General features: G+C 51.2%; 1 protein-coding gene across 1 annotated transcript; it reads left to right on the plus strand.

Annotated features, from left to right (window-relative positions):
• Positions 1-6,969: 6,969 nt before the first annotated feature.
• Iba57 (iron-sulfur cluster assembly factor IBA57) lies at positions 6,970-16,713 on the plus strand. The gene is made up of 3 exons (XM_041665561.1): positions 6,970-7,356; positions 13,020-13,360; positions 13,538-16,713. Exons 1-3 carry the CDS (start codon positions 7,016-7,018, stop codon positions 13,930-13,932), a joined length of 1,077 nt encoding a protein of 358 aa, XP_041521495.1. The 5' UTR covers positions 6,970-7,015; the 3' UTR covers positions 13,933-16,713.

A 16,713-nucleotide genomic window follows, 5' to 3' on the forward strand; every position in this document is an offset into this window, starting at 1 on the left:
ATCCCACCTCTAAGACCATCTCCTTGACAATGTGGACATCACCACAATCGCATGTGTGACTTTAGATAGAGAGAGTAGCAACCAACTAGAGAATGGGGTCTGCAGGTCCAGCTTGGTGAAACAGTTGGGTTTATTAGGGCCATTTTAGGAACATGGGTAACTCCATAGGAAGTCACCTGGGCAATTCATGGACATTTACACTGGAGAATCCTACATGCAATGTGGATGGCTCGTGAAAAAGCTGCCCCACGGGAGAATCCCCTGGATGACTTGCAAGTAGCTATGCTATTGAAGAGTCTCCTCCTTGAACTCCCCAGGAGTCTTCCAGCTCCTGTATAACTTTGGGAAAGGGTGGACCAAGTGAGGAGCTCTTGAAAACCCTGGGAGCCCCAAGAGCCTCCTTGCACCCCCCATAAGGGAACATTAATGACTTGATCTCATGAGTGACCAGGCGGGCACAGTTGCTCCAGATCAAGACAGCATTCTCATGTTCTACTTTGAGGAAACAGCTACACAACATGCGTGAGCTCTGAACCTCAAGCTGGGCATGAAGTCTAAGATGCTCAACTCTCTTTAATTTCCTGAGGCTGAAGTCACCTAACTACTAACATGGCGCTTCCTAGCCACTTAACTTCATGCCTTGGATTCCCCATCTCCCTAGGATAAGCACAGGCCTCACAGGACATTCCTGACCAATACCCCTCGCTACCCCCCTCCCTCCTCCCCTTCTGGCCCCTGAGCAGGCCTGTGGCCTGGCTGGAGGGCCCACCCTTGTCCACACTGTATGGCAGCCATGCCTTGCTGGCACAGGATCAATTGGGAGCTGCCTCTGTCTCCTGGCCATCCGTTTCCATAGCCTCAGCCAACTGGCTGCTGCTCATGAGAGTTCATGGAGGGCCAGGGTGGAGAGGGGCATGTTCAGAGACACCCCTAGAATAGGGCAGTTCACTTCTTCCTCTGGGAAGGGAGGAAGCCTAAGGAGAGAAAAACAGGAAACTACCTCCATTCTGGGAAGGGGGACCTGGAACCCCACCTGGCCAATTTTCCATTTCTCCCACCCCTCCTGATGGCAACAGGACCTGGGCCTAAGAGGTGTTGGTGATGACACCAGTCACTGCTGGGCTCTGAGGCCCAAATAGGCCCCTCAGTTCCCTGGAGCTTTCAGGGACCAGTCCATTGTGCCCTCCTCTTGGAATCGGGGCAGCAGTCTGGGTGCCAGTCTTGCGGAGGTTTCTGGGTATGGAGCTGGAGTTCTGAGACAGAGTCCTGAAGGTTTCCTGGACAGAGGCTGTGGCCATCACCAACACACCTCAGCAGAAAGTTCCATTTGGTTCCACTGGAGTCATTTACATGGCGCCGACCATGGCTGCTAGTCAGAGCAGGCCTGGAGGGAGTTCTCTGATGTATTCTGAGTGACTCTAGCTAGGGCGCTGGGGTGCTGGCTAGATTTCTTACTTGCCCTTCCTGCCCTCCCTGCATGGGTGGAAGCCCATTCCTCCCATTTTGGCTAGGGACAAAGTGATGTGAGGCCTGAGGAATGTAACCCCCGATCCTGTGGGTGTCGCCCCCAGTCAGTGTTGTCCTGTTCCTATTTCTCTGATGTCCTCCCCTAGGCTGGCAGGGGTTGCTAGGTCACCCTCAGGCCCAGGGAAGAGGAAGCTGTGATCTTCCAGGGGCACGCATTCCAGCCGCTGGGAGGGTAAATCAGGAAGCCTGCAGCTTGAGGGGAACTGAGGGCGGGAAGACATTAATGGGGGTCTGCCTGGACCTCAGTCAGGAAATATTACTCATGGTAGTTAAGGGGATGGTTGATGTTAAGGTGGGTGTTCCAACACAGGCTGGGGCACCAGTGATCCAGGGCCTTACAGGATCTGAGGTAGACAGGAAGGCCTTGAAGTTCAAGAACAGGACCTGAGCCCTGCTCTTAGCTAGGGGATGCATGTTTAGCCCCTGCCCATCCTTTCTTTCTGAGAGGTTGGCTTGATCTTTCTATATAGATGAGGATGCCTTTGAACTCTGGACCTTTCTGCTTGGGCCTGTCAAGTGCTGGGACTAGAGGCAGGCACACCATCCCCTGCTTGTTCAGGCCCTTTGATAGAGACCTACGTGGACTCATGATTTTTTGTTTTTATCCATTAATGACTGAGCTGCCCTTCCTAGATTTAGGGGTCTGGCCATGAGCTGCATGAAGATTTCTCTGCTTGGCTAGATTGTAGTCTCTGTCTGTGCTCAGCCTTAAAAATCAAGCTTTAGCAAGAGCTCTGCCACAATAGTTTAGTGGGAATCCCCACCCTGAACACTCAGTGGTACTGTTCTGTGACCAGCTCCTTATTCCCCAGTCCAAGGTGCTGTGTGCACACCTGGTGCACCTCCAGCAGGAACCTGTTAGGTCTAGGGTAGAGTCCCCTTTACTAGAAGTCTCCTCCTGGTTCCTCTCCAGTCGCCAACTGCCCTGTTTCTGTAGGCTCCCACTGCCAGATTGTTTTTGAGGTGGAGCCTGACCACTCTCCGACCACAAGGCCCTGCTGTTGTGCTTCGGGCACCTAGAAGCACAACCCTCACTGACCCATCAGCATGGTCTCAATTATAGCTTAAAAAAAAAAAGACTCGTGTGTATACACGTGTGCAAATGCATGCATATGTGCGTGTGCATTCAGAGCACAGACGAGAGTGTCAGATCCCTCCAGGCTGGAGTTACAGGTGTTTGCAAAATGCCTGGCTTGTTACCTGGGTGCTGGGATCCAAATTCTGGTCCTCATGATTATGCAGCAAGCACTCTAGATCACGGAGCCAGCTGTCCAGCCCCAATTACAGTTTTTAACATCACCTTAGCAACTACCATTAGGAGGATTTTCTTTAAGCTGGACTTGATGACACTCACCTTTAATCTTGACACTTGGGAGGCACAGACAGGTCTCTGTGACCTTGAGGCCAGCTTGTCCTGGGCGTGGAGTTTCAGGCAACCCCGAGTGACACAGTAAAACCCTGTCAAAAATTTGTTTTTCCTTTTAACAGCTACACAAAACTACCACTTGCCTGGAGCTCAGAGATGTAAATAAGTACATTTGCAAGTCTTTGATGTGTTGTGTGAGGTGCAGAACCCTGGAGAGAAACCAGCTAGGCACCTGGAGGCTGACAGCAGGGGACTGACTAGAGCAGGTTTCTTTTAGGAGACAATTGGAGCTACCCAGAAGATTTTCCCACAGCGGGGAAAGTGGTTCCTTCCAGCAGAGAGGTCACTTGTTCAAGGTGCAGCTCTAGCCAGGGCGCCCGGTGCGGGGCTCGGGGTGCAGGGCTCTCACTCTTTGGAGAAGTATACAGTACAGTGGTTACAGCTCCATGAACTGCACTTCCCGCCACCTTCATCCACTTGAGTTCAGCCATGGGGAGATGGCACAGCAACTTCTAGGAGGACACAGAATCATGTCTAGGCTTGTAACAATGATGGAATAGAAGAATGACACCTGTGCTTGACCCCAGGGGACTCTTTTTTTCCTTTTCTTTATTTATTAGAGATTTCTGCCTCCTCCCCGCCACCGCCTCCCATTTCCCTCCCCCTCCCCCATCAAGTCTCTCTCCCTCTAGAGCTGCTGGTGTTCCCATGGTTCAGCAGAGAAGATCATCAGCACCAGCAATACAACTGGCAGAGCTGGATGGATGAGGCAAAGCGGCGGCGTGTGAACAGTTGGCAGATGGAGCTGATCAGCCACTTGCTTATAATCCCAGCACTATCTCTGCAGGCTGATAGGTTACTGTGACACACATTCTATGGGCTGAATGTTCCTACACCATCCGGAGTAACAGCCTAGGCATCCTTGGTGTCCAGGGGCTTGTGGTGAACTGTTAGCCCTTTGGTGCTAATCCAAGCTGATACAGGATAACCAGGTTTTCCAGTGTACTGGGAAAGACACATTACTTTCCAAAACTTGATATTTATCTTAAATGGAGTCTGCTATTAATACAGAAATTACTGACACAGCACCATAGATCTGTCTGTCTTTATTTATTTTAGGGCAAGGGTCTCACTATGTAGCCCTGGCCTGCCTGGAACTTTTCTATGTAGAAGATGAGGCTGACTTGGATCACAGTGATCCTCCTGCCTCTGTCTCCTGAATGTTGATTAAAGGTATATACCACTACCCTCCATCTGCTTTTTCTTTCTTAATAAACTGTCTCTAGAAGAGGGATGGAGAGTTGACCCGGAGGTTAAGAACACCTGTTGCTCTTGCAAAGGATCTGAGTTCAGTTCCAACACCTATGTGGCGGCTCACAACCATCTGTTAATGCCAAACATAGGAGATCCAACACTCTTTTCTGACCTCAGTGGGCACTAGACATGAATTTGGTGCACAAACAAACATACAACATAACAAAATAAATCTTAAAAATTGTATAAATGGTCTATTTCTCACCATATGTCTTGAATGCAATCCTTTGCTCTGGTGTGGTAGGGGCCTCTGAGAGCCATGGAAAAGAAAAAGAGAAAATAGCCACCTGGGCTGAGCAATGCCCATGAATATATATATAAAAAGATTACATCTCCTTCTCACCCCTATCTTTGCTTAGTGTTCCCAGAGACCTTGAAGGAAAGGCAGGGCAGCTACCACATGGTTTAGTTTCTGCCAAGCTGAGACCTTGCTACATTCTGAGGGGCTCCCCTCCCCTCGATATCTAGGCCACCTTCAGAATCCCACCATAGGGTTTTAAAATATCCAACAAAATGGTAAGTTGCCGTGTATGGCAGACAAGGAATCAAAGCCCATATAAAAAAGTACTGTTGTCACTTTCTTTTTTAAAGCAAAAGTTTCACAGAGCTGGAGTAACAAAAGCTGTTTCCCTGAAGAGTCTTGGTGTCCTGCCTCTTTGCTCATAATCCACAGCACTAGGACCCAAGGGCCCTCTGAACTCAGTCCCGAGCTGTTGACACACTGAACCTAGATAGGGGCCCAACACTAAGCATATTTCCCCCGTCCTGGGTTCTGGACAAAAGCCTAATAAGCACGTTTTCCCTTTCCCTACCACTCTGGGCTTTCTGTTTCAGTGACCTTCATTTAAACGCAAAAGGCTCTCTTCTCCAAGCAGCTGTAGGATTTCCAGCTTACCCACTGACTCTCTATTTCTGTCAGCGTTTCTATCGCCGTGCCGAAACACCAGGACCAAAATGCAAGTTGGGGAAGAAAGGGTTTATTTGGCTTACACTCTGCATTGTAGCCCATCACCGAAGGAAGTCAGGACAGGAGCTCAACCAAGTGGGAGGCTGGAGGCAGGAGCTGATGCAGAGGCCATGGAGGGGTGCTGCTTACTGGCTAGCACATAGCCTGCTCAGCCTGCTTTCTATAGAACCCAGGACCACCAGCCCTGGGATGGCACCACCCACAATGGGGTGGCCCTCCCCATCAATCACTAGCTGAGAAAATGCCTCACGGCGGGATCTTATGGAGGCATTTTCTTGAGGCTCCCTCCTCTCAGATGCCTTTAGATTGTGTCAAGTTGACGTAAAACTACCCAGCACACCTACTCCATTGTTTCTCTCTCAACGGCTCATGAAATTGCTCTCAAGTTTCCCTCCAAGGCCATTTCTAAAATCTTTTGTTAACAAGACTACCAACCTGCAATAGGGAACTCCAGAACCAAGAAGAGGGTCTCTAAGAGACATCCGTATGGTCTTTTTCTCAGCCGCATCACTCCCAGCATTCAGAAAGCAGACACCTCCCCAGTGCCCGCTGACAGCTGGATGCACGGGAAGCATGGGCAGTCATGTAATCAAACACAGTTTTTAAAAATGGATGGGGATTCTAACACATGGAGCGTGGATGGACGCTGCATGGAAGAAGGCACAAGAGGACGGGCACTGAAGCTTCAAACCCATGAGGACAGAAGGTAAACTGTGGGAGCCAGGGCCTGGATGTGTGTTTCGGGGGGAGTCAGTGCGGAGATGAGAAAGTTCTGGAGTGGGATGGTGTTGAGGGCTGTGAAGCAGTATGAAGAATGTGCTCAAAGTGGCCTTGCTGGCCAGCTTTCATCAGCTTGACACAAACCTAGACGTGTCTGGGAGAGGGAATCTTGAGAAATGCCGCCATAAGATTGGCCAGTAGGCAAGTCTCTGGAGTTATTGTCTTGATTAAAGACTGATGTGAGAGGGCCCAGTTTACTGTGGATATGTGCTCCCGACTTGTATCAGAAAGCAGGCTGAACAAGTCCCATAAAGAAGAAAGCCAGTAAGTGGCTTCCCCTATGTCTTCTGCTTCGGTTTTTGCCCCTGAGCTCTTACAGCAATGGATGTGACCGAGAGTTTTCAGATGAAATAAACCCTTTCCTCCCCAAGTTGTTTTTGGTCATGTTTATTATAGCAATAAAAAGACAGCGGCAAATGTCTTTTTATTGCTATAATAAAAGATGGTAATTTTTTTTGTTTTCCAAGACAGGGTTTTTCTGTGTAGTTTGGAGCCTATCCTAGACCAGGCTGGCCTCAAACTCACAGAGATCTACCTGTCTGCCTCCCAAAGGCTGGGATTAAAGGCGTGTGCCACCATCGCCCAGCAAAGACGGTAACTGTCTATATTCAACCACAACAAACAAGAAAATGCCCTAGTAATTTTTTTTTTCTTCTGGGCAGTACCGGGAAAGGACACCAAAGTTTTTTGCCTGCTAGAAAGTGCTCTACCACGAACTATCCATATCCAGCCCTCTTCTTGCTTTTTATTAGAGGTAGGATTTTAATTGCCCAAGCAGGTTTTGAACCGGCATCTTCCTGCCTCTGCCTCCAGAGAGACTGGCTGGGATTGCATACCAGGCCCAGCATAAAATGGCAAATTTCACGTTTATGTATTTGACCACAACCACAAGCGGCTTGAACAGGAGCCAACTGGGGGAAAGGGCGTCGGGCGGCTCTAGCCTAATCTGGGCTTGCGCACCCATCCACCGGCCGAGGCCCCGCCCACTTCTCCCCCCACGCACGCGCGCTACCAGCCGCCGCCAGGGGCCGCTGTGGCGCCCGCCCTCACTCGCGCCCAAGATGGCAGCTGTGGCGCTGCTCCGGGGCGCGGCTGCGGGGCGCGGCAGCCCGGCCTGGCACTGGCGGCCGAGCTGGATCCCAAGGCGCTGCTTGGCCCGTCGCTCCGGTCTTCTCGGCGACAACCCTGAGGACGATGTGGCCTGGACCTGCTTCCGGCTAGACGAGCGTGCCTTAATGCGCGTGCGCGGCCCGGACGCTGCACCCTTCCTGTTGGGACTATTGACCAATGAGCTGCCGCTTTCGGGTCCTCCAACCGGCGCGGCTCAGCCCTCTGCGCGTGCGGCGTACGCCCACTTCCTGAATGTGCAGGGACGTACGTTGTATGACGTCATCTTGTATGGGTGAGCGAGGGCAGCCGGGCGGGGCAGCGGGAGCGAGAGCGTGCTGGGGGAGCTGGCTGAGGAGGAGCACTCCTAGGAGGAGCGGCTGGGCGCTCCAAGGGAGGATGTCCAGGATAAGATTTCCAGGGGATGGGGACACCATTGAGAAGAGGCCCAATTAGATGTCTCTGAAAAAGACTTCCAAAGGAGGATGATCTAGACTTAGGGAAGGGGTCACCTAGAGGCGAATATTCTGTGCAGGGCACCCAGGTTGGGCCAGTTACTTGTGCCTCTGCTCCCAACCAGCCAAGTCAGAAGCTGCTGTTCAGTGGCTTCTGGAGTTACGCATTTTCAAGGCATTTTCAAGAAGAGACTTAACTGGTTGTCACTCCTTCCTAACTGCATGGAAAGAGAGACTTCAGTGGCCCTTGGGGCTTTATTCAGAGAGCCACTCTGCCCAGCCACTCTCTCCACTTCTGGTTTCCCTTTGTAGGGCCAGCTGCTTGCCTGTGTGGTCTCATCACCCACGCAGACCTGACGGATTGTAAATAGCGTTTGCTGGCCAGTCTGGGCAGGGCCTGTGTGTGTAGCATTGAGTTCCCAGTTGCTCACCTTTCCAGGACCTAAGCCCTGAAATTTAGCAGGCCTGTGTGTTACAGAGCTGAAGACCCACACTCTCTGGCCTGTCTAAGCTGCCTGATTGTCTTTCTAAGACGAGTTCTCAGAGTAAAAATATGTGGAGACCCCTCATGTCTGGAGGGTCTTTCCTGAACCCTTGAGGGTGGCCATTCCAGGATGAAAGTGGTCACAGAGTATTGGCAGCCATGACATCATTCTCCAGTAGCTGTCAGCATTCTGTGGGAGACCTAGAGCACCCATCTCCCAGTTCTGAAAGGCCACCATGATGAGCCTTCTAGAGATCTTTTTTTGTGTAATACATCACTTAGTGGACTCTCTGAATCTAAAACGGAGTCAGCAAATGTTGGACCAGACCCAGTATGATGCTTTGGTGTATAGCGTTCCCTGAGAATCCTGGCACGCCCATTTCCTCCCCTCAGTCTGCCACAGTGTCTTCCAGGCAGTGTTAGGGCTGTGATGGCTCAGGCCCTCAAACTTAAACCAGTCACTCTCTTTTGTAGAAAACATGCATGGGCCGTACTCTGGAGGCTTGGATCTTACTACATGTCCAGGATGTTTTGTCTCAGTGTGTTCCCAATAGGCTGCTGGGTGACCTGGGCCAGGAAGGAGAAGCTATTCAAGCGCTAGTTTTTGGTGGCTTTCATTTCTCATGGTGGTTGGCTCTGTAGTGGCAGTTCCTATGGAGGCAGGAGCACATGGGTGCCCTCTAGTGTTGAAGACCACGAGCATCTGCAGCCTTGGTCCTACAAGGGTTTGCTTGTGGGATCGTGTGGATCCCGGATAGGGATTCCTCTACTCTCGGCAGCAATCAGTGTTTCAGCTCTTGTGTGGATCCAGGAAGTTGGGATTCCTTAGCTGTTAACACCAGCCATTGTCACAGCTCTTCTGACCAGGGTCTTAGACCCTTGGCTGTAAAGGCTTGATTATCAGCTCTCTGCAACTTCAGTGACCCAGGCCTACAGTTTCCCTTCTCTGGCTCTCTGCAACCTTTTCTCCTTTTCCAGTCTCAGTGCGCCACCCCCTTGCTGCCTCTCTGCTTCTGCTGCCCTTCTTCCTGCCCTGGCTGTTGTTGAACTCCCAGCTGTTGCTCCAGCTGGTAGCCAGCTGGCAGTCTTAACCTTCTCTGCAACTTGTCAACTGCTCAACTGCGGCCGCCTCTGTTGTTCCGCTGCCTCTGCTGACCTCTGCTGTCACTGCTGCTCCTTCCTCTGTTACAGCCCAGCCTACACTACTGAAAGTCAGCAGGAAAAGAGGACAGAGAGAAGCCTTTTATCAGGCCTGGTACTCTCCCACTAGGGGTGAAGTTCAGGATAGACTTGCCTCCACAGCCCGTTTCTATAGCCCCAGAGGGGTGTTGGGAGCAGTCACAGCCTTGCTTATTGGCACCTTCACAATGACAGGGGATTGTGTGTTGGACAGTCATAACCCCGTGTCTTTAGCAATAGTTAACGGTAGTCCCTCTTTAGGTACCAGGAGATACTGTCCCTCTGGCCTAGGTTAGAAGTAGTTGCAATGTCATCTAGAGTTCACTGAGACTTGTGATAGCAAAAAGTCTGATAAAAACTGTTTTAAACAACCCTGGGGGAAGTTGTGCTGTTAGCAGGGGTTGCTGGCATAGGGTAGCCAGGTTCCCTATTTGATAGTCTCTTTGCTCAGGGAAGCAACAGAGAGTCCCACAGCTGCCGATTAGTAAATTGCCCATACTAACATTTTTACTTATTCATAGAAAATAAGAGTTGCATGCAAGGAGAAGTTTAACTTCCTTGGTAGGACCTAGAAGTGCCTAGGAAACAAATATTTAGGCATGTCTGTGAGGGAGGTTCTAGATTTGAGTAACTGAGGTGAGAAGGCCTACCCCCGGTAATGTTATCTTGGGTCCCATTGCCTTCCTTAACGTTGCTGTCCCCTTTTGTCTTTCCGTGGATCCTCTCCCTCAGTAAATCAGCCGTCCTGTGAAGGACTTTGGTTTGATTTCTTTGGTCTTTTTCTTCTATTCATGTTTTCCTACCTGACAGAGTTATACCACCAGTTCTCATTAGTGAGCTGTTCTTTCCATCTTTCTGCCAGAGGGGACTTGTCCCCACCAGGGCACCAGTGCTATAGGGGACTTGTCCCCACCAGGGCACCAGTGCTATAGGGGACTTGTCCCCACCAGGGCACCAGTGCTATAGGGGACTTGTCTCCACCAGGGCACTAGTGCCAGAGGGGACTTGTCCCCACCAGGGCACCAGTGCTATAGGGGACTTGTCCCCCCCAGGGCACCAGTGCCAGAGGGGACTTGCCCCCCCCCCCCCAGGGCACCAGTGCAATAGGGGATTTGTGCTCACCAGGGCACCTTGTTTTTGCAGTCTTAGTACTCGGGCTGTGACTTTCTGTTCTGTATGCTGAGGACACTGCCCTCTTTTTTTCCTCCTTTTTTTTTAAATTAAAAGGTTTATGTATGTGTCTGATTGTTTTGTCTACATGTTTGCCTGTGCACCTTGTACATGCCTGTGGATGGTTGTGAGCCACCATGTGGTACCGGGAATGGAACTGGGTCCTCTGCAGGATCAAGTGCTTTTAACTGCTGAGCTGTCCCTCCAGCCCCTGGTCTCATGGATGAGTCTTCGCTCTGTTCACATGCCAGGGAGTATCTGGAAGGGGCTACAGGAGGGGTGGATTGGGTGGGAATCCAGGTTGTCCAGTTTTGTGAACCACCCTCTTTGACTGAGGTAGTTGAAGGCGCTAGCTCTCCTCAGCAGTGAGAAGAGCTGTTTGCCTGGCTATGGCCATTCTCTACCTTTTCTGCAGTTTTTCTTCTTTTCTGTCTTTGTCCCTCTGTATCTCTTTGTGTCTTTTCCCTCTGTGTCTCTATTGAAATCTCTGTCTTTTCGTCTCTATTTCTGAAATTAAATATCATTTAAAGTTCATTTAAATATTTATTTATTTGTATGTGTATGTACCTGCTTCTCTGTGTGTACACCATGTCTGCACAGTGCCTGTGGAAACCAGAAGAAGGTATCAGACACCCTGTAACTGGAATCACAGACAGTTGTGAGCTGCTGAATGTGGTGCTGGGAGCCAAACCAGGGACCTCTGTACGAGCAGCAAATGCTCTTAACTGCTGAACCATATCTCCAGCTTCTATTTTATTATTATTGTATGTGTATGTAATGTTGTCTGTGTGGTCATGTGTACATGCCATTGACATATATGGAGACCAGAGGACAACTTTGTAGAGTTATCTCCATTCACCTTTATGTGGGTTCTGGGAATCAAATTCAAATCATACATCAAACTTTCCCAGCAAACACCCTTATCCGTTGAGCCATCTCACCAGCTCTGATATCGGAAATTAAAAAGCATTTTTTTTTAATGTCTGTGTGTGGGTACATTGAAAGCCAGAGAGACACTGTGGTGTCTCTATCAATTCTACATTGTTAATTTTTTAAAACGTTTATTCTTTATTTTTTTTTTGTGCCATGTACACATGCCATGGTGAGTATTCGGAGGTCAGAGGGCATCTTTTTGGGAGTTTGGGAGTTCTTTCTACTACGCTGTTCCCAGGGGTCAAACTCTGGCTGTCAGTCTTGGCAAGTATCTTTACTGAACATCTATGTCATCAGCCTTGCTGGTGCCCTTTCCATCAGTAAGTTTAGTCTGTCTTCACCATGGAGCCAGAGAGGCAGTGAGGTCATGTCCTGTGTTGGACTGTGCAGGAGCCTGGCTGTGAGCCTCCTCGTGCAGTCTCAGTCTCTGTCTGGGCAGTGTGTCCCCTTAGTGTAGCTGCTTTACCCTGGTATATGTGTGGTACCCCAGACTTGGGTCTGCCTCCTCTCTCCAACTCCTGCAGAGCATCAGGCTGCTGGTGCATCTGCCTGTGCTCAGGTCAGCTTGGGTCTCTGTGGTCTCAGGCTACAGCTGCTTCCAGATACCCTATGATTGGCACTGAGGAACAGGAAGGCCCAAGGAGGAGGCTGAGGCAGGTGCCTGGGCACCCAGTCACCTTCACAGGAACTGTTTCCCACGTGGTGCCTGCACACTCTTGGTCTGACAGTCCATTTGTGGCCCTTGGGTAGTCTTGGCACCTCCTGGTGTATTCAGTCCATCCTTTGTAGGATGTCTGGGATCCAGGTCTTCACCTCCTTCTTGTCCTTTAACCGCACAGCTTCTAAGAACCCAGAGCTCTGCCACTTACCCTCCCCCATCCAGTGGGGTAAGATTCTCCACCACAGATCCTCTGCATCGGTCACTGTGGGGTCTCAGCTACTCAGGGTAGTCCTCATTTACCTCCGTCACAGCTGTCATACATGGCAGCTGGGGGCTGCCTGCCTTGCTGAGCAGCCATGGTGCTCTGTGATTCTCAGCTGTGGTGAGTTCTGCTTCCACGTGAGTTGTGCGGGTACGTGCCTGTATGGATCTGAGCACACTCTCTGTGCGTAGGTCCCATCAGTACTTTTATAAGCTCAGCCATGTGTGGACAGACATAGTTGTCTTCCGTTGGTTTCCTCAGTGCATTTAATTGCCTGTATGGTCATTTTGTCTGGAGGTGTCATGTGGCTGAGGGCAAGGCTTTGTGTACCCGTCTGTCTGTCTGTCTATTTCTGTCTTTTTCATTTTTGTTTTTTGAGACAGGGTTTCTCTGTGTAGCCTTGGCTACCTTGGAACTCTCTCTGTAGACCAGGCTGGTCTCAGACTCACAGAGATCCACCTGCCTTGCCTTCCGAGTGCTGGTATTAAAGTCATGCGCCACTACCCAGCCTGCCCGTGTTTCTTGATAAGACTGAGGTTTGCCTGCTCCTGATGTGGCGGAGCAGGCCTGTACCCGCAAGGCCATGGCTTTGTACACTGACCATCTCCATTTGCCTGTCTGCCTGTGTGGAGGCAACTCTTGAGGTAGTCTCATGTTATTGTGGGTATAGCTCAAGGGACACAGACTACACACTGGAAGGGCAGCCCCCTGCAGCCCAGGGTACTCTCCTCTGTGTTTTGGTCTTCCCAAGCTTGGTGAGCTGGCAGTGGGCAGGAACTCCGGCCAGCACTAAGCCCATGTCTATCTCCTACAGACTCCCTGAGAGCACCGAGGAGGCACCAGGCTTTCTCCTGGAGTGTGACAGCTCTGTGCTGGGCACCCTGCAGAAGCACCTGTCCATGTATAAGATCCGGCGGAAGGTCACTGTGGAGCCACGGCCAGAGCTCCACGTGTGGGCTGTGCTGCCCTGTGCCCCCCACATCCCTGAGGCTGTACCACTAGAAGAGAGGGTGGAAGCCACCACCATCCTCACCCGTGACCCCCGGACTGTACGAATGGGGTGGCGGCTTCTCACTCAGGATGATGGCCCTGCCCTGGTGCCCAAGGCCCAGCTTGGGGACCTCCAAGATTATCACATGCACCGGTACCAGCAAGGTATGAGTAGGGTGATATGCGAGGCTGGTGTTGGGCAGGGGTGGGTAGATGTAGAGGAACCCAGAAGGGCAGAGATGTTGGGTGGCGTTGGCCTTCAGGGCTGGACTTCACATACTGCAAGCCTGCACTTGTTGCTGGACATGCTATGCTCATTTTCTTTGTTTTTGAACCCCACAGGCATCCCTGAGGGGGTCTGTGACCTGCCCCCAGGGGTGGCCCTACCCCTGGAGTCCAACCTGGTCTTCATGAATGGTGTGAGCTTCACCAAGGGCTGCTACATTGGGCAGGAGCTGACGGCCCGCACCCACCACACGGGCGTCATCCGCAAGCGCCTTTTCCCTGTGAGGCTTGAAGGCCCCCTGCCTGCCAGTGGTGTCACTCCTGGCACCTTAGTGACAGTGACTGCAACAGGACAGGCAGCGGGCAAGTTCAGGGCCGGCCAGGGACATGTGGGACTGGCTTTGCTGCGGTCAGAGACGATCAAGGGTCCTCTCCACATCAAGACCTCCGAGAGCCAACAGGTGGCTGTAACTGCCTTGGTGCCGGACTGGTGGCCCACAGCTGCCAAGTAGTGGATGCCCTGGCACTTCACTGGCCTTAGAGTTACCAGGTGCCTCTGAGCCTCTGCCCAAGGTCTTCAGGTCTGTATGCTGAGCCCTGCTGGGTGTGAGTTCCTTTTCCTGTGGTGGCTTTGTGGAAACACAACCACTGGGAAAGTCCCATGTGTTCCCGGCTATGGATTGGCTGATGCTTCTTGCAGAGGGTCCTACTCTTGTGGGCTGCCCTCTCCCAAGAAGTCTGTGATTGAGATCAGAGTAGCCATCCTGATTCTGGAAGAGGGAAGGGTCTGAGCCCCCTTTTTGAACCAGATTCTGAATGAGATTTGATACCGGCTATGGCCCAAGGCAGGGTGAGGCCTATGTCCAGCCCAGGTCACTAATCATGTTTACCCTTGGAAGAAGGTACTCTGTGTGCCTGCAAAGTTGCTGGGTCAGCAATGCAGGCTTTCTGTTCTCTTGAGACACATCTCAGGGTAGCAATTGTTCGAGTTGTGTGCAGGGTGGGGAGGTTGGATTCCTTGGACTGGGACCTGTGTTCTGTGAGCCACAGAGACTGTGTGTCCACTGTCCCAAGCATTCTTCTCTCTTCTCAAAGTGAGCTGCTGTCTTTTCACACTCCCCAGGAAGCTCAGGAGGAGTGGAGCCCAGGGCTCATGTCCCCCTGGGAGGATCTTCTGCGTGGCTAGCCTTTTTGCTGGTTTGGGATATCACTGTGTGCATTTAGTAGAGAATGACTTGCTGGCGGGGTGCACACCTCCCTCTGAACCACTTTTGCTAAGCTTTGTAATGTGAACTGGGGGTCTCGCCACAAGGCCTAACTAGTAAAGTGTGGTCTACAAAAAGCCCCTTTGGAACTCTTGCTTCATTTCAGGAAGGTCTGGTAGAACAGACCCATGGGACAGCTGCCCCTGGAGATCAGTGAGCACACCAGATAAAGGCATCCCACGATTGTAGCTCTCTAGCCTGGTTGGTCTTACACTTGAGATCCTCCTGCCTCAGCTCCATAAGTGCTAGCTAGATTGACAGGCATGCACCACTGAGTTCCACAAGATACACCCATGTCTGTCTCTTTGGAAAGATGTATTTTGTTCTTATGTCTGTATGTATGCATACAGATGTATGTCAGGTGTCTATGACAAAAGAGGATGTCAGATACCCTGGTTTTGAGCTGCTGGACATGCATGATGGGAACTGAACTTGGATCCCCTGCAAGTGTTCTTAACTGCTGAGCCATCTCTTCAGACCCAATATATTTATTTCAGCAGAGTTCTATGGGCCATACTGGGCTGGCAGGAAGTGGGGAGGCACAGGGAGTGGGTGCACAGGCTTCAGGATTAGAGTGGATAACTCTGAACTGTTTTCTTCAGTGCCCTCAAGGTGAGACCATGGAGAGCTGGGGTGAGGGTAGCCTGGGTAGTTATTCTAGAGCCAGAGGCAGCAGGGACTCCTAAGAACTGTGACTTTGGAGACTATCTAGGCTGGGGTTCTAGGCTCACTCTGTTCTGAAGTGCAGTTTGCAGCAGCTTAGATGGAGGCATGGGGGTTGGTGTTCCCTGAGTAGACTGGTGAGTTGGAGGTGGCCTCCCACTTAGGCAGGATGTGATGGGGCACCCTGAATGGTACTGAATGGGTGGTCAGTGCTGGGGACAGGGACAGGGACCAGGCAGAGACAAATTAAAGGATGAGTTACTTTGGCTCACAGTTTCAGGGGTTGCAGTTCATAGTGGAGTTTGTGGCAGTGGGAGTGTGGCTGAGTCCCTCACATGGTAGGGCACCAGGACGCAAAGACAGGGCATCCAGAGGCAGGTATACCCTTCAGAACAGGACAGACATCACACTCCACAGCTTCTACAGCCTCCCAAGCAGCGCCACCAGCTGAGGACCACCTTGAGGCCAGATATGAGCCTGTGGAGGACATTTTACATTCAAACCATGACACTTGGGGTACATACCTAATCTGTGCAGGTCCCAGAGTGACTGAAAGGCCCTACCTGTCCTGCTCAGATGGGTCGGCCGGCCTGGTCTATGACTGCCTTTGTCTCTGGCTTTGTCTCCGGCTGCCTCTCCACTCAGGAGCAACACTGCAGTTGTGTTGGATGTTGAGGTAAAACATGGAAGCCTGTGACTACTGGGCTCCTGCAGACCCCACCTAACAGCTTTTTAAATTGACATGAGGACCTCTCTGGATTCCAGGCAGCATCCTTTGGGGTTGCAGTCATGGGACTGCTCTCTCAAACCTGATGGGGAAGTGCCACCCAGGGGTTGGTGCCTCTGGGCCTTGTCCCTCACACATTCCAGCTTTCAGGAGACCAGAAGGTTTTAAGGCAGCCCCATTAGGTAAGGAAATCCCAAAAGAGGCAGGATGCTGCTTTGGGCCAAGGCACTGTCTCCTGAGTGCAGTTGCCTGCTGCCCGCTGTTGGGCTCTTACGATCTGTCTCAGAAGTTCAGCTGCTCTGTGCTGGGCTGATCTGCAGGGACCTCAGGGCTACTCCTAGTAGTCCTGGCATGCATTTGGTCTTCACATTCTCACCAGTGTCTGCCAACCCCAGTGTAGACCCCTGAAAACTCTTTAACTGCCTTTCCGTGTGTTCTGTAAAAAATACAAAGCTGTGAAAAATAAACTGATTTGGGGCAAAAAAGGTGTAGCTGTTATTCTGGAGGTTTTTAAAATTTGTTTGTTTGCTTTTTCGAGACAAGGTCTTACTGTGTAGCTCTGGCTGTCCTGGAACTTACTCTGTAAACCAGGCTGGCTTCCAACTCACAGAGATTCCTGAATGCTGGGATTAAAGGCA

Source organism: Microtus oregoni, unplaced genomic scaffold, assembly GCF_018167655.1.
Source record: "Microtus oregoni isolate MIOR12 unplaced genomic scaffold, Mior012 000015F_ref0000493, whole genome shotgun sequence".
Lineage (NCBI taxonomy): Eukaryota > Metazoa > Chordata > Mammalia > Rodentia > Cricetidae > Microtus > Microtus oregoni.

Bases quoted from the DNA above. Each gene is read 5' to 3' on its own strand.
- Iba57 (XM_041665561.1), top strand. From the start codon at position 7,016: ATGGCAGCTGTGGCGCTGCTCCGGGGCGCGGCTGCGGGGCGCGGCAGC. The intron at 7,357-13,019 runs GTGAGCGAGGGC...TATCTCCTACAG, and splicing joins TATGACGTCATCTTGTATGG to ACTCCCTGAGAGCACCGAGG. The intron at 13,361-13,537 runs GTATGAGTAGGG...TGAACCCCACAG, and splicing joins CATGCACCGGTACCAGCAAG to GCATCCCTGAGGGGGTCTGT.